This window comes from Prionailurus bengalensis, chromosome B3 (assembly GCF_016509475.1).
Source record: "Prionailurus bengalensis isolate Pbe53 chromosome B3, Fcat_Pben_1.1_paternal_pri, whole genome shotgun sequence".
Taxonomy (NCBI): domain Eukaryota; kingdom Metazoa; phylum Chordata; class Mammalia; order Carnivora; family Felidae; genus Prionailurus; species Prionailurus bengalensis.
The window spans coordinates 83,814,226-83,834,950 of record NC_057355.1 but is presented as its reverse complement, the minus strand read 5'-3'; the positions used below and the strand labels follow the sequence as shown (position 1 = coordinate 83,834,950).

General features: G+C 42.4%; 1 protein-coding gene across 1 annotated transcript in view; it reads left to right on the top strand.

The window, feature by feature from the left end:
• The window catches only part of EGLN3 (egl-9 family hypoxia inducible factor 3), a 30,134-nt gene extending 25,449 nt beyond the window's left edge, over positions 1–4,685 (top strand). The window contains exons 4-5 of the mRNA XM_043555966.1: positions 1,443–1,516; positions 2,970–4,685. Coding sequence (XP_043411901.1) covers positions 1,443–1,516; positions 2,970–3,001 — 106 coding nt within the window. The 3' untranslated portion in view covers positions 3,002–4,685. The remainder of the gene's footprint in view (positions 1–1,442; positions 1,517–2,969) is intronic.
• Positions 4,686–20,725: the final 16,040 nt, after the last annotated feature.

Sequence of the window (20,725 nt, the reverse complement as noted above, 5' to 3'; positions counted from 1 at the left end):
TGAGATTTTCAGAGTAACTGAATAACTGAACTTGTATCATTTAGGGGGCGCCTGGGTGGCTCAGTCGGTTAAGCGGCTGACTTAGGCTCAGGTCTCACGGTTTGCAGGTTCGCACCCCACCTTGGGCTCTCTGCTGTCAGCACAGAGCCTGCTTCAGATCCTCTGTTCTCCTCTGTCTCTGCCCCTCCCTGGCTTGTGCTGTCTTTTCTCTTTCAAAACAAACGTGGAAAAAAAAAATTCAAAAATAAATAAATAAGTAAATAAACTTGTATTGTTTAGTATTAATCTAGAAACTCTTGACATAATCCTAACTTCGGATTCTGCCTCTTATTACCTTTGTCTCGTGGCCAGAGCTGTTAACCAGGTGCAGCTGGAGTGCTGTGGGGGTGCAGTTTGCACGGGGAGTCGCAGTTGGGGGCAGGGGGAGAGAACTTGGGTAGGGTAATGACTGAACCCTAACAAGCCTAATTAAATTAGAATCACATGTGTAAAGTATTTAAGATTTATAGCTGTGCCCCTCCAGAAATCACCGATCTGAGCCTCACACAGAGTTGCATATTAAATGTCAAATTGGAATGTGCCCTAGGTGAGCAGGTAACTAATTCTACCACCAGAGCCTGCTTGTGGCTTGTTTAATGGGGTATGATAATTGGACCCTGTCATTTCTGCCAGAATTCCCTCGTCATTCCCCAATCCCTAGATGACCAAAGTCACAGGAGAAACATTAGACATTGATGGGAAGCACCTGAAAAAATTTCGGATGCTATTCTAGAAATTCCAGTAGCTAATAGTAATTATAAAGTGAAACTTTTTGAAAACTCGTGAATGAAATGACTCCTGTTACAGTCTAACCCATAGATGGGATAAAGCAAATTAATGGGAACACAGTAGAAAGCTTGAGGGCATCATTATTCCCTTGTATCTTTGCCTTAGTATCCAAAACTAGAGAAAGCCAGCCAAGAGCTTTAAGTGTTCTGTCATTTAAATAAATTGCTCTTCAAAGGTTTACTCAACTGTCACCTCCTCTTTGCGCTGTCTCCAACATCTTGGGTCTCCCAGTCTTTAGCAGAATGACACCCTTCTAGTCCTTTTCTGTGTAGATCATCTTGACCCGATACATTATTTGTGAAGTGGCCTGCCTCCCCTGTGAAAGCCTGCGCTCCTTGAGAAAGGGACAGATGTATTCTCATGATCATTTGAATTCCCATTGCTCAGGATAATGCCTGGTGCATACTTGGAATTCCTCACGTGCTTTATTACATTTAAATAGAATTGAAACCAGAGAAGTTTATTTTAAATTAAAATTGGGATGGACTTCTAATAATAGGGACAACTTTAAACGCTGGCTTTATAAAGGACTCTGATGTGAGATTCATAGCATTTTAATTTTTTGGTAGTGTTTTTAAGCTTCTTTTCTTATTATATCTGCTTATCTTTCACAGATACGCTATGACTGTATGGTACTTTGATGCTGAAGAAAGGGCAGAAGCCAAAAAGAAATTCAGGAATTTAACCAGTACGTGTGCGAAAATTTTCTGTGACTTTTCATCAAGTCAGTCTTTGACTTTTATTTACGATTTTTTGTATATATTCTAATGTACAGTTGACCCTTGAACGACGGGGCGGGGGTGGGGGTGGGGGCGGGTGTTAGGGGTGCCGACCTCCCTGCAGTTGAAAATCTGCATATAACTTTTGACTCTCCAGAACTTAGCTACTAATTGCCTACTGTTGACAGGAAGCATTAAACATGAAGTCAACACATATTTTGTATGCTTTATGTATTTATGTGCTGTATTCTTACAACAAAGGAAAAGCTAGGGGAAAGAAAATGCCAATAAGAAAAATCCAAGGTGGGGCGCCCGGTGGGTGGCTCAGTCGGTTGAGCCTCTGACTTCAGTTCAGGTCATGAGCTCGCCCTTCGTGAGTTTGAGCCCCGTGTCGGGCTCTGTGCTGACAGCTCCGAGCCTAGAGGCTGCTTCTGATTCTGTGTCTCCCTCTCTCTCTGCCCCTCCCCTGCTTGTGCTCTGTCTCTCTCTCTCTCAAAACTAAATTAAAAAATTAAATTAAAAAAAAAAAGAAAAGAAAAATCCTAGGGAAGAGAAAATGCATTTACAGTACGGTGCTGTATTTGTTGAAACAAATCTGTGTATGGGTTCAACAAACCTTGAACCCATATTGTTCAAGGGTCAGCTGTACTCTGTTCTGTCTCAGCCTTGGCTTAGCTTCAGATGTAATGACATCTTGATGGGCTTAATCCTGAACCCCTGGCCTGGGCTCTGCTGGAAAAAATCAGAAAAAATGCAAAGGGCATTCATCTCCCATGAATGTCCACTGATTGTGTGACAGGTTATAATACATGGGAAATAGTTAACTTTTTTCGTTAATGTTCACCCATCAAACATAACATTCAATTTGGCCCCTGATTTTGGCACATTTCATAGGGGATCCCGTGGAGGCCAGTTAGAATGGTTGATTTATTCTATTGGTGTGAGACTGTGACTCTGTCTACAGACACTGGACTCATGTAATACAAACCGAATGTGACTTAGCACCATTCCTGTCCTGCCTCCAGCTGTAGGCCAGCATTTCGCAAAATCTGTTGTACATCCTGCTAGTCTGGCCAAGTTGGTTTTCGAAAGGTAAATTTCTGGCCCCTTAAATGTATTACATACTATATTCCTCTCTTGAAGAGTCACAGTGGTCATTGGCATATTAATCAAGACAAGCCAATCTAAGATTAAAATAAAGATATATGTAACATTGCCTAACCCATGACCCATTTGGACTGTAGTTCTATCAAAAACCCAAGAAAACACATTTTGCTAAGTGCTGTCATGGGGCACTGTGTTCAACTTTGTATTATAAGATGGGAAGTTTTCACTGGAAGCTATTTTGATCACACTTGGGACATTACACTCATCAGATTTGGCTCCTTCCCCTCTTTATTTTCTTTCCTGTCCCCAACGCAGGGAAAACTGAATCTGCCCTCACTGAAGACTGACTGTGCTCTGAAATCCACTGGCCTCATTCATTTTAGTAATGGTTCCCGAATTCTCTTTAAGAGTTGAGATCCAAAGAAGGCCTCTTCGGTGACTCAGTGACAAGAAATCCCCCTCCTGCTTGCATCATTCACAACCCTGTCTGACGTATGGTACTTTGTGTTTTCTTGCCGAGATGGCATCCACCTTCAGACACTCTCCTTGCAAGATGAACTCATTTGCTAACGCCAGAAATGCCTGCAGACGACCTAGCTGGCCAGCGGTTTAACTGATAGATTTGGTAATACTAGCTATCAAAACAAGATCATGGAAGCATGGGCAAGGGAGTGAATCTTACTTGCACTTTATGTACACTTCCTGATTTGAAAGGAGGAGGTTTGCCAAGAAAAAGCAACGGTGACAGATGCCACAGAGAGGCATCATCGAAGCCTTAACAGCAGGAAGCAGAAATTTGTGTCATCGGAACAATTTCCAGATGTTCTTAATCCAGGGCTTTTGGGGTTTCTGGAGAATTATCACAATCTAATGACATTATTACCTCTAGAAAGGGCTGCTGTCATAGTCATCAATTTGTAAGTATCCTGTGGGTGGACATTCTTTTTTTCCTGGTCCTGCAACCTGGACTTTTCTGCCTCTGCCCCATTTTTCTGACATTAGGACTTTCTGATCAAAGATGATACACCATTTATTTTTTATTTTCACTTCTTACTTGGAGGACCTAATTCCCCAGAGGCAAAAACCAGGCATCAATTGTTCGGGTTACTTTGTTGAAGTGGATTTTGAATTTAAATCAAAGGGGAAAAGAACCTACCTGGAAGGTAGTTCGGAGACCACAACCTCTAAAAACGGTATCAAAAGACATGCGTCTGCCGATACACAATATTCCTCAAGTATGCATCGTGAACAATTTGAGAATGGCAGTGGTGTTAGAAATGTAGGCCTTCCCATGTTTCAGTTTTCCTTTTTAATGAGCTCACCCTTCTTCTTTAACAGAATGAGAAAATAACAAAAAACGGGGCATTGTATTTTAAAATTGAAATGGAAATAAAACAAAAAAATCCTGAAAAGCTATTTGAGTTTGTCCACATTTTCTGTTCCTAGTAGCCTTTCTTCAACAGAAATGACTCTTCAGATCCACTGTGGTTGGCAGTATGTCCAGAATCATGGAATTTGCTAGAAATGTGGAAGATTCCACTACAGTAGAGCCACAGATTCCACCGTCTCAAGAACCCTGTATTGTGCACCTATGTTACGAAAGTTACTCTTCCTGGTTTTCAATTCCATTTTCATATTTTAAAATCCCTTTCGTTTCTTGCTTGCAAATCTCTTGAACATTAAAGAGCCAGAAATATCTTCTTTTGTCATTTACAGATATATACACTTTCCAAGAAAGAAGCTTATTTTTTTTTTTTCCGTTTCTGGTTTTGGAAAATTTCCAGATAAGGCTTGTCTTCATTCTCACAACTGCTCTATTTTTTTTTCATAGTACTTATCATCTTCTAACTTACTATGTAATTTACTTATTTATTATGTTTACTGTCTTATATCTTTTCTCTAGAGTGTAAGCACAATGAAGACAGGGATTTTTGTATGTTTTTAATCAATGGAATGTATTCCCAGAACCTAAAATAGTGCCTGGCACATTAAGGGCTCAGTAAATACTTGTTGAATAAACTTGGTCTCCTACTTTAGTGTCTTAATGGTTTGATTCATTTCCTCCACTTTTGGCAGAAAGGGCTCGCTAGAGTTTTTTTGTGCATGTCTTTCTCTCGTTGACCTACAAATCGAGGCTAAGAGTTTTAGAAAGCTTTGGTCATAGTGTCATTCTATATTTTTGTTTACCTGTTGGAATAGGTCGTTGAACACTCTGAATCTGAAAATTGAACAAAGAAGAATTCTGCCCTTTAATAGCCTGGGACTATGGGAGTAACATAAGAATAACTTCAGGGGCGCCTGGGTGGCTCAGTCGGTTAAGCGTCCGAGTTCGACTCAGGTCACGATCTCGCGGTCCGTGAGTTCGAGCCCCGCGTTGGGCTCTGGGCTGATGGCTCAGAGCCTGGAGCCTGTTTCAGATTCTGTGTCTCCCTCTCTCTCTGCCCCTCCCCCATTCATGCTCTGTCTCTCTCTGTCTCAAAATAAATAAACGTTAAAAAAAAAATTAAACAAAAAGAATAACTTCAGATAGGACAGGATGCATCCTTCAACACTTTTGGTGAAATACATCAGTAGGAGAAAAGAAAGAACGTCATCTACTAGGAATTTTATATTCTATAAAATTGTAACTTTTTTCCATGGTTGCTAATGTCATGAGGATGCTAGTGACAAGATTCTGAAGGAATATCCTGTCATTCCAATAGTATGTCTTGTATCTTTCATTTTAGTCAATATTTTGATTTGCCAGAAGATCTGACCCCTTAGGCCTTGCTTATTTCCTTCAGACAAAGGTCCTATAAACTAATAAACTATAAATGAAATCAATTTTTAATGCACTGATTTTTTTCATGGTTGAATTTGAGCCCTGGAAGATTTAACCTGGAAAATAAAACTTTAAGAGGGTCTGCTTTTTGCTCCTGTCTTTGACAGCCCACTTAGGGGAAGACTTAACCCTGCTGAAGAAACATTATTTGGCAAATAATTTGATCAATTTCCTTTATATTCCTGGCAATGAAATGTTAAGAGCCTACCTCAGTGTTACGTCACCTATATAGTACAGAGCCCTTGGCAGGAGATTAAATTTTGAACCAAAGATCCGACTTCGTGGAAATAAAAAGTCTTACCTAAGTGCATTAAATAGATCTTTAGTAGAGTAGTTAATACCAATTAAATGCTAGGCTGTCCGAATCATGAATTATCCACTCAGACATGATTTTGTTTTTCTTCTTTAAATAACTCCGGTTTTTTAGAGGTTGGGTCATCCTACTTTCTTTCTGTCATTCAGTCCTGAAATTTCCTGTGTTTTAGAAAGCCATGATGGGAAATGCCATGCTGGGTCAGCAGTTTGTATGAAATAGGAGTTTGGACATGTCAGGTGCTTTTCTATTTGATTAACTATGAGGACTGGCCCAAAGGATGTTCTTGGTCAAGTTATTTTAAATAAAAATCATCCCAGATCGACTTAGCTTCAGTCTTAAATCCTTTGAATGACATGAAGAGAATACTACTGGTTAACAAAGTGGTTAGAGACTTGCCAAAACAGAGTAAATAGTTCTTCTCAAAATGAAGCTGGGTATCATGGAGCTCTGTTGGATCCTATGTGCTGCCTTATATTAAAGAACCAATCAACTTTCAGACCCACTCCACTCCTCTCCGAATGTGATTTTTTACTTTATTGCTGATCCTTCATGTTGATAGGTTAGGTCCTTTGAGAGGCTGCATTTACCATGGCCTCTCTCCTTTACATTTATTTACAAGGCCACGGTCAGCGGTTAACGAGTCTTGACACAGAACAATCGGTAAAATGACTACATACTCAGAGAATACCTATATGCCAGGCCTGTGCTACACACTCTCACGTGTTTCTTCTTTGCAGCCAATGGGATACAGCTCTTCTCTACACGTGAGAAAATGTCCTCAGAACAGTTAGGTGGCTTGTCCAAGGTCACAGGGCAATGGAGTAGCACAACGTGGTTGGGTTTGACTTGGGACTTCCAGCTCCTCAGTATTTGTTGTCTTTGGTGTCTCCTTCCCGCAGAGGAGATGGTAAAACAAGAGAGGAATGAGTGGAGTAGGGAGAAGGGGAGCTTTCAATGCTAGCTGCTTGCATATTTACGTAAGTATTTGGTTATCCACAGGGGTCTAGTGCCCAGCCTCCCAAAGGAATGTCAGTTACTCAGTGTAAACCACATGAACAGAAATCGCCAACTTCATAGTTGAATTCTCCCTTGACTTTGTAATGGGTTCTTTCCTGCCTGCCTCTCAGGATCGTGGAGGAACTTTGGGTATATGTCCAATGTTGGCCCCTCGGGCTCACGCTGGGCGTGGGCAGGATGGGCGTGCCATCACCCACATAGCAGAGTTATGCAGGGTGGGCCACTGGGAGGGAAAACAGAATGGAGTTCCTGGGTTGCCATGTGGAGGCTTCCCAGCGGGCCACAGTGCATCATCGTGACATTTGGGCAGCGTGTAAACTGCTACCCTCCTGTCCCTGTTTTGATGCACTCTGGGGGAGGAAAGCCGAGTTTTCTTTTTCACACACCTAGCTTCCCACTCTGGGGTTGAGGTAGAGCTGAGATGTCAGTGTAATTCTGTTCCTGACAATTCTCCATCTGAGAAATAGAAACTAAGGGAAGAGACTGAGCAAGGCTCTGTCATCTTAGGAATGCTTTCATCACCTCTGAGTGACATGGAGTGGAAATTTATAAACATTTTTAATTCTCAAAGGCCCTTGGACAGTCTCTGCCGAATCTTTTTAAGGTGGCCTCTAAAAGGATGTCATTTTAATTTCCTTAACCCAGCTCTTTTGCTTACTTAAATGCTGTGCGCGCTGAAAAAGCACCAGATTTCTTTCTTGAATCCTGTTTGTTTGACCTTTGATAAACTTAGCCCTTAGAAAAGTCAGCTTTTTTGGAAGTGGTTGCTGCTCGTGCTCCTGAGTGCTGAGATTTTTTTCAGAAAATGTATGAAGATGATTTTGTGGGTCTTTTTTTTAAAACTGGAGCCACATCTCAGAACGGCTGTTGTGTTTTATTGCCACAGTTTTGCCTTGCAGATTTAAGAGCAGTTGCGGAATGAAATTCATCATTTTAGGAGCAGATCAACACTGGGTCATTAAACATTAATTTAACAAGTAGACATTGTTTTGTGCCTGTTCTTTGAGGGAGAACAGCATATCCCTCATGACAGATGCCTGGCGGATGTACAGGAGGAAGGTGACTTGGGATTGAGAAGCGGAAGAAGCATTTTATCTATCATTAGTGAACTTCCAGGGAAATGGAAGTTGAAAGAGAACAGGGTCTGGGTGTGGTAGGCCTGTTGGGAAGGCAGCTTTGGGGATAGCCCAAATTCTTGCCAGATCTCAGATGAGCTGTAGGTGGGTGGGGGTAGGGAGGCGGGCAGCTGTTCCCAGCGGGGCGAGGGCTTAAGTACTTGCCCACAGTCTGGATTTTGAAAAATTCACTGGGGACAAGGTTACCTGCCGTAAAAAATGCCGGGAAGTAGGAATTCCCCAAGAACCTCTTCCACAGACCTTTATTTTTTTCTGAAAGTATAATAAATGCACCTGGGAGGCGACAAAGAATAACCCATTTGAAAAAGGTACAGAGGGGAAAAAAAATAGATCCCTGCAGGAGAAACAGTGCATTGGCTGGTTTCTCATGCGGCCCTTGAGGGCTATCGCCTCGCCTGTCCTAGAAAGGCCCTCCCCCAGCAGGGTTGGCTCCTTTGCTTGGTCATTTCCTCCTATTTTTATGCTTATTCATCCTGTGGCCTGCGTTCTCCTTGACGTGCCTATTTCCCACCTTCCCCCCCTCCCCGCCCCCCCCAGCCCTCCTGCCAAGAGAGATAACATTCTGCGGACTTAATTCTCATCTGATAAGTTTTATTTTTAACCAACCCCTACATCCTTTCTTCTTCGCTTCTTATTTTCAGGAGCCCCCACGCTTCTTGGCCTTCCCTGGTGTTCTCAGAAGGTGTGAGCCGAACGTCTGGTTACAATATACGGCACCAGGGGTTTTCCATCCTGGAGCAGCCGCTCAGGGTGCTGGGGACCTGGCTCAGCCTGCAAGGGGAGGGAAACTGTCTCCTCTGCACATGTTCCTGTTTTTAACTGGGCCATCCACTCTTACCTTCTGCTTCCTCTCTGGGCTGTCTGTACGTTTCCCTTTGTCAGTACATTTATGTTATCTTGATGAAGGAAACATGCTTTAAACAAACAAACAAAAAAAGACAGCTGTGACTTGCCGTGATTAGCGTGGACCGTCTTCCGTCCGCAGTGGCCTTGCAGCCACTTATGGGTCCCACAGTGTAACGGAGCCATGACTTGACACGATGGTCCTTGGATTGAGATGAATGAAAGCAGGCAGGGTCCACCCGGTTGAAAGGAAAGGTTTTCGTCCTGGTTTATTGGTCACGCGGCCTCTGATGGAGGCTTTCCCAAGCAAGTATGCTAGGAGTAAACCGATCTCAGCTATGGAAGCATATACACAGACTATTTTTCTTTTTAGCTTTTGGCCCACCACTCCCCACCCCTCCCCAAATAGGACTAAATATGGTTATGGCTGAAAGTCTTCCACATAACAACACGAGGGTGAAGAGGAAGTTTTTAACCTGGAGAGGGGAATGGACTTTGCAGTTACTGTGGCTGCATTCCCCAGAGAGGGTTGTGCATGGGAATGCCGCTCAAGACTTGAACTTCATGGCCTCCAACTGTATTTTGTTCTCAATGGACCAGTTGTCTCTCAAGTGTCGCGTAGCTCTGTCATGCATCGTGTATAGAGTCACTGCATTTCCTGTAACGCCATGGAAGCACTGGAAATGAAAGCCAGAATAAAAAAGATCTGTGATACGACTTTATAATTTCACAGGATGGAAGACGATTACCAAAGGATTTAAGAATACTGCTAATAAAATGTAAGCACTTTATCATGGCGTGCCAAGCGGGGTCCTGGGAGGAAATAGATGACCCACACAAGTTAGGATAATTGGAGAAGAGTTGAATGGAGGCACTTTTTACCAAGGTGGAGAGGGTGTTAGGGAAACCAGAAGAGTTTCCCTTGCTATAACAGCAAGTGGGATCACCCCAGGCATGAAGGGGTGTGGGGAGGCGGGGAAAGAAAGTGGTGACCAGAACCAGAGGCAGGGTAGAGAGGCTCCCTGACAGGGGCTGGGATCTTCACTGGAGGAACCCAGCTGGCTCGTGAGACTCTGCAAGAAGGGAGCCAGGGGAATAAGCCCTGCAATACTGCTTTTTCCTCTTCACACCTGCTGGAGCACACCCTTGGCTAAGCACATCTGGAAGTCAGCAGTCAACAAAGCCTACAGACGGAGGCACGGGTCAGGCTCCTGCGGCCCAGGCAGGGAGGGACATAGGGGTGGAGAGTGTGGAGGGGCAAAAAGAAGTAAACACAAATGGCCTCCAGAGTTCTGCACGATCCAGCCCCTGCCTACCCCTCTCTCTTACGGCCTGTGTCTTACTACTCTTTGTTTTCTGTGTTTCTGCAACACTAACGTTCTCCTGTTCTTCAAATAAATCAGGTCTGTTCCCGCCTCAGGGCCTTTGCACTTGTGTCCTCTGCTTAGAACATTCTGGCCCTACAGCTTTGCCTGGATACTGATGATCTCAGCTGCTTAAAGAGGATTTCTCACCCTCCTGTCTCACCCTCAAGTCATATTCTATCTCACTAGCCATTTCTATTTTTACATTTAAGAGAATAATGGAACAGGTTTTTTTTTTTTAATGTCAATATTTGCATTGTGACACTGTTTAAACTCAAAATGAAAAATTTAGATATTAGCTTAAAAATATGCACGGGGTACCCATGTTTTACAAATTCCATCTGAGTCTGTGTAAAAGTGGGCAGGACTGGTAGTGCCCACGGGCTCAACGGGAGTTGTGTGAAGGAGTGAGTGGTCCTCTGCCTGTATACAGAGGCAGCATGCCTGTGCTTTTTACCATGGCCGCCAATGCTGTGTGTCTTTCTCCACAGGGACCTATAAAATCTCCCCCAAGAGCTTCAGAGAGATTTTCTCCCAGCTCTGATGGCCACACCCTGACTCATTCTAACTCGTGTGGATACAGACCAACCAAGGATTGGTTCCACCTAAGGATTTGGAACGTGTGCCAGACCAGGGTGACTTTCCCTTTCAGAAGGACCCACCCCACCCCTTTCAGGCACCATGGGAATCGCAGGGAGGCCGGAGGCACCAAGTCTGGGTGGGAAACATGTGACGATAACTTATGGTAAGCTCTTGCAGCGTCATCTCAGCGAGGGAGGGGTGTGAAGGCATTTCTGATGGCTTTCTTCCAACTGCCACGACCATCCTGACTGAAGCTAGAGGCCGGGACACATGCGCTGGTATCTGACAGGGCAGACCATTCTGATGAGTGGGGCCTCTGCCGTACAACTGTTGGGTGTTTTCAGGATCACCCCTACTTTTGGGGACAGATACATCAGTTCGGGTTTGGAGGCCAGGATTTTGCTCTATATTCTGCTGTTAACTGGTGGACAATTGTTCACCCTCTAGGTAGCAGTCTCATTGGTGTTGAAATTCAAGAGCAAGTGTCATGGACATCCAAGAACAGGCTAAGAGGAGTGGAAGTCTCATTGGACTAGCTGTGGAAGCCTAGAAAGTAGCCAGGGACTAAGGAAACTCTCAAGGCAGCCACACCCCTCACCATCTCTCTCTTGCTCCCCCTTCTCTTGGCTGGAGAGTCTCTTCTGGACCATGATACCCTGGCTATGTGGCATTCCAGCTGCTTTCGGTTTTCCAATTCCGAAGAAAAAAAACGCGAGTTGCAAAGTTCATCTTTTGGGGCCAGACCAGAAGTCTAGACTGACCACCCTTTGGTCAGGCATTTGCCAGTGCTGTGGATGGAGGGCATGGGGTAGAATCACATAGTTCCCTATAAGGCTGTTTCTTCAGAAAGGGGATGTGGGCAGTGCAGGCCCTTCCAAATCACACAGGGTCACACTCACTCTTTTCATCTTTTTAAAAAGCAGAAGCAAAGTGATTGCTGTTACTTGTCCCTTAAGAGGTGAAAGCTAGATTTTACTAAAAATCTACTTAAATGATGGTACACTGCCTGTTTGTCTCTTCACACGAGCACTGATTTGTGAATCAGATTCACTGCCTGACATCTGAGGTCTGAGAGCATGAGACACAGGAAATAGGTTTCGGTTAGTGGAGAGCAGAGCAGAGGGAGGCCAGGCTCCAGGAACTTGGAGGAAGGAGGGTAGGGGGGTGGAGGGTGGTGCCCTGCTGGCCCAGAGCTGAAGATACTTTTCCTCCTTTCACACCATTTCCCAAGGTGGGCTCTACCTCATCCCTCACCTGACTCAGTGGTAAAATGGGATACGTGGATGAATAATGCCTGACCCTGACTGAGCACTTAGAGCTACACAAATTAGATCATGTTTCTAAAACCCACAGTGGAGCCTGGTCTTGGGGGTGACCTATATGCACGAAAGTTATATTATTATGAAGTTTCATCTGCAAGGAGAACAGCTACATCATGATCATTTCTTTCCCTATTAGGTTATGGCCAGCTGCTTCTTTAAGAAAAAAAAAAAAGAGGACTCTATTAGACTCTGTATTAATGTAGGTTTTAGTTAATATTTTCCCCAAATCTGAGCCACGTGTTCCCATTAGGGTGCCATGAAGGGAGAGCTCATCATAAAACACATATCTTGAGGCTGGGGCAGCCACGCCCACCATCTCCAAGGAGAGGCATTAGTGGTGGTTAATCACCTGTAAGGGCGCCTTCGTACCTTTGCAGCTGCTGCTCCTTTTCCTAACAGCCACGCTCATGCTTGGAGGCGTTCTTAAAGGTCAGCTGTTCCTCCCTCAGCAGCTTAAAATTTCCACCACTCATGGTCAGTTGTGTTTCCCCCCTCCCCCCACCGCCCCGCCGCAAAACTACTATGGCCGCCCTTGAGCCAGACTACCTGTCCACCGCCCGCAGGGTAAAAAGTGTGGTAGGACAACTGCCGAAGGTCTGGACCCATGAGCTAGTGCTGCTGTAATGTTTTCGAGCTTGGAAAAAGTGCAGCAGCTCTGACATAAGGGAAGAAAACTCTAGCCACAAAGGTAGGACCCTTGGTTTCAACATTCTTGGGTGAACGATGCTGGGTTTTGGGTGATGCACAGCACAGACAGGCAGGGAGAGCTGGAAGCAGGTAAGCACAGCTCAAGGCGTTGTGTGTCTGTGAGATGGAGGCGATTCTCTTAGAGGCTGAGACAGCACTGGAGGTTTGGGCCCGATGTTGTGTTTATCATTAATACTTCACAGCTGCCTGGCAGATAGTCGGGAGGCCACACGGTAGGTTGGAAACAATGTGGACTTTGGAGTCAGGCATGATTTTGAATTCCAGATTAGCTGTTTGTAACCGTGCAACCTCTGTGAGGTATCTAACCTCTATGTGCTTCAGCTTTTTCCTCTGGAACCTTGTCTCCATTCCCTCTAATGATTATAGCATAACTCACTTACGAAGTGTTTCCTGTCCCTGTGAATCTGGGCTTGGCTAGCTTAGAGGTTTTAGTGCCCAAAGGACAAATGCTTTCTCCAGGAGGCACGGTGATATGTCTATTGAGTGTGGATATTGACAGAGCCACCTGGACACTCAGAGCTGCAGGAGTCACTACCAGGCAAATGGACAAAAATGAAAAACAACACGACCCACGTGTAAGACCGGAGTGACTGATGAAACTATCAAGGGAACGTTTCCTTGCCCAAGGAGGATGTAGAGAGATATGGATGGCAGATGTCTAGGGCTTCCCTTGGGTTCCGTCCTGTCTTGGGACTACTGTGTCCATAATCAAGGTTAGCAAAGTGCTCAAGTGACACTCCCTAGGCAGTGTTACCCAGGGCTAACCCCATTGGGAATAAGGGTTTAGGGTACTGAGCCAGGTAAAGAGCCCCAGACAGCTAATGGGCTGGGTGAAGGAAAAGGGGGTGCAATAGCGAGTGAATACTTTAGTTACCAGTTTACTGCCCCTCAGCTCCAAATGGGCCCTTCACTGCCTTGATAGCGGAGCCACACTGTAAACCTTTCTCCTTTGCCGTCCGGCGCAATGCCAGCCTTTGCCAGTAGAGGGTGTTGGAGGGACATGGCAGGAAGCAGGGGCACCTTCCTGTTTGACGTGAACTCCCGTTTGGTTGTCTGTGGAATATATAGGACACAGAGTGGCGCTTACCCTCCAGCAAGTTGTGTTGCCAGTGCCCAGCCTGGCTGATTTGCTTGTGGGCACCCAGCAGGAGGCCTCACAGTGGACCCGCCTCAGCTCACCCACTTTGGACCAGGTCTGGCCCTAGGCATCTGGAGTGCTTCTCCACTATCTAGTAGGCTGGAGACTTGTCCTCTAGGAGATCTGAATCCCACTACGGGGAAGCGGCTGCCCTTCCAAGTTTGTTCCTTCGTTGGCTGCTCTCCCTCTGCCCTGTTCTCTATTAGTATATATTCTTGTAGGTAACTCCTTGTATTAATCTTCCCTGATCAAATTCCTATGTAGTTTCTGTCTCTTGCCTGGACCCTGAGTGATAGAATTGGCACTGGAAGTGGTCCCAGAAGATAAATACCACATGCAAACACACACACACACACACACACACCAATGGCATTTGGGGATTTGTCTAGGCTTAAGTGCAGTGCTCTGCTCCTTGCTAATGGAAAATGGGATGCTGGTAATATCTGGCATGCCATGGAATCCCAATTAATCAAGCTATCACTTGTGGTTAATTGTGATGCAATGTCACTGGATGCAAATGCCTTGAGATCTCAAGCAAGTGCTGGACTTGACTGTTAGAGCAGTAATGAGGACTAAAGAACAGAACTGTGGAGGTGGATTGCCCTGAATATACTAGAATATTTACAGAGAGGAAAGGCCAAGTTCAGGCTCGTTAGCTCTCAGCTCAAATCACCATGTGACTATAGGAAGTCAGAGACCTTCTATTATAGCCCTGCAAGAATGATTACTTCTTGTAGTCACGGGGCTGATACTGCTAAAAATCAGGTACAAAATTTAATTGTGTGGACTGTAGAGTTGTGAGTGCTAACTTCACAGTGTGGCAAGTTTCTTTCATTAAAGTTTAGGGCATTAATAGGAAAGAATGGGATCCCAAAACTTGGAATAGAAATGTCTGGTTAGACTGAGAAAACTAAGGATCTTGAAGCCCAAGTCACCCCAAGCTTCCCTCGTCAGTGGAAGTATCTTGTCTGCCAAAATCTGAAGAGAGGTGCCTTCCTTTGCTTGAAACCTACGTGCTCACCTCAACCAGGGCAGATGTCTTGAAATGGGATGTCCTTCTCCTCAAGACCCACCACAGCCATCCTTGTTACCATTCGCTGTATCACTAGGGTCAATTCTTAGCATGCTCTAGGGATGGAGATATACTGAGACCTGAGAAAAAGTAACCTAGACACTAAACAAATAGTAAGATTTTGCTAATCAGGAGAAACTTGGAGAAGTTGCATAGGAATGGATTCTAAGGGTGTTAGACCTACCGTGGTTATAAATTTTCCTTTTTTATATTTTTATGAGGCTTTTTTGCATTCTGTATTTTGAAATTCTGGGGATACTGCACATCTGTGTGTGACTATTATGATCTTTGTGGATTATAATGTTTTAAAAATAAAAATACACCTCTTTGTCTTCTGTTAGTGATGTCTGCCTCAAACTGTATTGTCTGACATTATTATTGTGCTCCTCTTGGTATTTTTCTGGTATGTATTTTTTTCATCTCCTTATTTTCAACTTTGTGGTGCCATTTTATTTTAGGGGTATCTCTTGTAAATAGCTCCTAGCTTTGTTTCTCCTCCTACAAGCCATCTGTTGGAGTCACAGACATGTTTGGATTGACATACCATATTTTACCATGCTTCTTATTTTCTTGATTTGTTCCTTTTCCTGTCTTTGATTAACTTCTTATTTGTTTGCTTTTGTTCCTGTTCCTGGTTTTTTTTTGTTTTTGTTTTTTTTTTTTTTACTGAGGTCATTTAGGAAAAATACACTGTATTTTTCTAGTAGTTAATCTTACATTTTTGATATGCATCTAAATATTTTTCTATCTTCCAGACTTAATCAGAATCTATAGCTTCCTATTGTACAAAATAACCATGTCTCCATGCTTTTAGTTCCTTCTCAATTTCATCCACTTCTCCTATTAAGATAATCTCGGGGGCACCTGGGCGGCTCAGTTGGTTAAGCTTTCTACTTTGGCCCAGGTCATAATCTCACCAATCATGACTTTGAGCCCCTTGTTAGGTTCTGTGCTGATAGCTCAGAGCCTGAGGCTTGCTTCAGATTCTGTCTCCCTCACTCTCTGCCCCTCCCCCCCTCAAATATATATATATATATGTGTGTGTGTATATATATATATATATATATATATATATGTATGTGTGTGTGTGTATATATGTATATATATACACATACATATATATACATATATACATATATGTGTGTATATATATACATATATACACACACATATATATGTATATATATACATACACACATATATACATATATATATAAAATTATATATATATATATAAAGACAATAGTTCTAAGGTTATTTTTTTTCTGTAAAGAAGAAGTTTTAGAACTTTTTTATTTTGTTTTTTAATTGCTTTGATTACCCTTGCTTTCTATATTCGAGGTCTTCTTTCTGGATTTATTTTTTTCTTTAGTGAGAGAATATCTCCTAGTATTACAGAAGGTGTTTATGGATGCTAAACTTTAGATTCTTGCGTATGTGGGTATTTCCACTCATTTGAGTTCTGCTTTGGCTGCTTGGTCCATCAACAACTGAGATTTAGGTTAAGACCTCTCGTTAAAAATGTAGATTTTTCTATTTCTCCTTGTACTGTGTTGCTGTGGCTTTGTATATTGAGGCCATTTTATTAGACATACAGTTTTGGAATTTTTAAATATATTTGTGAATTGAACTTTTTGAAAAATCATTGAGATTAATTTTTCTGGTAATGCTTTTTGCTTACAATTTATCTTGTCTGGTGTTTATAGAGCCACCAGAACTACCTTTTTAAAAAATCTTCATTTCCAGGGGTGCCTGTGTGCTTGGTCGGTTGAGCGTCTGACTTCAGCTCAAGTCATGGTCTCGCAGTCCGTGAGTTCGAGCCCCACGTAGGGCTCCGGGCTGACAGCTCAGAGCCTGAAGCCTGCTTTGGATTCTGTGTCTCCCTCTCTCTCTGCCCCCTCCACCACTCACGCTCTGTATCTTTCTCTCAAAAAAAAATAAACATTAAAAATAATCTTCATGTTGAATATGGCTCTCTTATATACTGCATATAGTTGGATATTTTCCTTGTTTACATCTAATATAATCATATGTGCTTTAAATGTATATTTCAGTTAACTTTTCCCCAACGTTTGATTTTGGAAAATTTCAAATCTACAGAAAATTTGCAAGGAAAACTACCAATTAGATTCACCAATCATTGGTACTCTGCTAAATTCTGTGTATGAATTTGTGTGTATGCAAATGAATTTGTGTGTATGAATTTGTGTGTATGCAAATTCATAAATACATACACTTAAGTATTTTTTAAACTTGATGAGAGCTGAGCCTTTATTTCTGAAGAACCATGGACCTTCTCCTACCACAATATAATGATCCACTTTGGAATTTTAACACTGATACAACATTATCATCTAATAGTTCATATTTAGATATCCTCAATTGTCCCAATGAGGTCTTTTAAAAATTTTCCTCCACTCAGGATCCAACGAAGGGTCTTGAACTCCATTTAGTTTTCACTAATATAGAAGAGAGACCCAGACTTTTTTTGTTTTGTTTTGTTTTGTTTTTCCATCTCAGTGTCTGTGTGTCTGTCTGTTGTTGATCTCTTTTTTCAAGAATCCAGCATGGTGGTTTTGCAGGATATTGCTCTATTTGTATTTGTCTGACTCCTTCCCTCTTTAGGTCTGGGTAAATAGTTCTGGCAGGAATACTACACAGATGATGCTGTGTTCTCATCAGTGAGTGTGTTAGGGGCGAATAGTATAGTTTATCCCGTTATAATATGTTTGATCCCTTGGTTAAGGTAGGTGTCTGTCGGGTTTCTCTACATTGTGGTCCCCAGCAATCTCTTACCCCACATTTCATCTTCCGTTGGTGATTTTTACTGTTGCAAAACAATGGTTTTCAATTTCTATCTTTCCTTCTCCACCTGGTTGTTGGCATTCTAAAGAAAAGCTTTCCCTTTCTCTCTTCTCTTGCCCCATCCCTTTTAAAATAAAGTTTTAGGAGGTGCCTGGGTGGCCCAGTTGGTAAAGCACCCGATTCTTGATTTTAGCTGAGGTCATGAGCTGGAGCCCCATGTGGGGATCCACCCTGGGTGAGTTTGCTTGAGATTCTCTCCCTCTTCCCCTGCCCCACCCCCATGTGCACATGCATCCTGTCTCTCTGTCCTCCCCCCCCCCCCCCAAAAAAAAGGGTTCAGGATCAGGGTGGATTTGTGGATGAGTTGTTGATTCAGTATTGTGATCAATTCCTGTCATTACTCATTTTGAAGTTAAATTACCCATGGTCTGGCCATCTTGAGCTCTTTCAAGCTCCCAGTATCAGGGGGGCCCATTCTGTGACATTACCCACCAGGTGTGAGAGCACTTCTTTACTCTCTGGTCAAGATCTTCAGAGCTTCTCTTTTAACTTACCCTGTCTTAGCCCTGAAATCCTTCTTTTCTCCAAGATGTCATAATGTTCAACCGAGGTCTGGATGCTAGAGGCACTTTGGGTACAGAGATGAGGTTGCTTCCCGCTCCTTCTGTGGAAAGCTAAGAAATCTCAAGTTATACTAATGCAGTTTCTTTTTTTTTTTAACGTTTTATTTATTTGAGAGAGAGAGAGAGAGAGAGAGAGAGAATGAAGTTGGGAGGGGCACAGAGAGAGGGAGAGAAGGAATCCCAAACAGGCTCCATGCTGTCAACATGGAGCCCGATGGGGGATCCATCTCACAAACCTCGAGATCCTGACCTGAGCCGAAATCAAGAGTTGGACGTTTAACTTACTAAGCCAGGTGACCCTATACTAATGAGGTTTCTAATTCTATCCTAATACTACAGGATTTTTTTTTCTTCTGTCCACCTTTGATACTTGTACCTGTCTTCTCCCACAATGAGAACCTGGGTTCCCATCAATATATTTGTTCAGTCCTGTGATTCATTCAGAATATTTCATAATGGCTTCATCAACAACAAACTAAGTCACTTAAAAAATTTCTTTGCAGCTTTCTTTTAGTCCTTAGACTAAACTGTGTTCCATTGAGGGTGTATTGTCAGAGTACTGTGCTCAGAAATTGTTTGGATTATTATTTTTCCTTCTGTGTAATTAGGTGTATAATTATGAATATGGCCAATGTGATAGATGGTTGGGTTCTTTTGTTTCTATTTGCATTCAACTTTCATGTTTTCCCCATTCATGTTTAAATTTATTTTTTGAATGCATAAAATATTAACATGGTTCAAAAGTCAAAACTATATGAAAAGGTACACTTACAAGTCTCGTTCCTTTCTCTATCACTTCTACTTCATAGATACCAACCCCCTGTACCCCCATAGGACACTGATTTTATTTCTCATTTATGCTTTATTTTTCAGAAATAAGCATGCTCATTTCTATTCTTTCTTTCTTCCACAAAAGGTGATAGGTAATTTTTTTGCCTCTTGCTTTTTTTTCATGTATAAGGTGATTATATGTGTGTGTGTGTGTGTGTGTGTGTATACACGTATATGTATGTATTATATATATATATATATATATAATACATATATATATATATATAATTTTTTTAATGTTTATTTTTGAGGGACAGAGAGAGACATGGCACAAGTTGGGGAGGGGCAGAGAGAGAGGGAGACACAGAATCCAAAGCAGGCTCCAGGCTCTGAGCTATCAGCACAGAGCCTGACGTGGGGCTTGAATTCACAAGCTGTGAGATCATGACCTAAGCCAAAGTTGGATGCTCAGCCAACTGAGCCACTCAGGCACCCCGATTTTCAGGATATATATTTTTAAGCTTATAGAGATTTTCCTCATTCTTCTGTATGTTTCAATTAAATAAAGTGTGATCACTTTTTCATCTGGCTTAAATCTAACTTTACTTTGTGCTTTGTTCTCCTGGGTTGTGGAACTGTTTCCTGCGTCTGTTAATTTTTTTTAAATTCCATTTTTCCTCTACTAGTTTAGGCATTATACACTTTTTCTATTCCTTTTACATCTTATCCTAAAAATCACAACCTATCAAGTTGTGGTATCAACATAACAAATCTAAAGTTAATGGTAACTGTACCCTCCTTTCAGAAAAGTAATGACCTTTCTATAGTTAGAACCCACGAGACCTAGTTTATGTGTTCAAGGTTTTTTTACATGACTTCACAAATCCTTTTCACTTCTCTGATCATCAATTTTGGATCGTATTTGCTGCTACCCAATGGGCATTTGTTAGATTTTCCTTTGGGTGATAAGCTTTTTGTTTTCTGAAAATGTCTTTATTTCACCTTGGTTCTAGAAATATTTTCACTCTGAATTTTAGGTTGATCATGATCTTCAACATACTAAAAGATTATTCTGTTTCCTGTCGTGTTGCTGTCAGTCCAACATTCTTTTTAAGAAAATCTATTGTTTTTTCTCAGATTTGATATCAGAGTATCCTCCTTGTCTCTGGTATTTAGAAGTTTATGCTGTGTCTAGGTATGGACTGATTTTTATTTATCACAATTAGAATTCACTGAGCTTCTTGAGTCTGGATTGGTGAAGGAAAATTCTCAGCCATATCTCTTTGAATGTGGTCTCTGTGCTACCCTTTTCTTTGGGGACCCTGAATACCCTTGACTTTAACATCTGTACTTTTTACTTCTTCCTGGTTTTCCTGTTTGTCTCCCTGGGTTACAATCTGGATAACTTGTTTTGATTTTTAACCCTATTCGTGATCTTCTGTTGACTCATCCACTGAATTCTTCACTTTGGTGATCACATTTTTTAAATCCAGAAGTTCTACTTGATTCTCTTTCTCATTTGCAAGATCACTGGATAAAAATTTCCTGTTCCC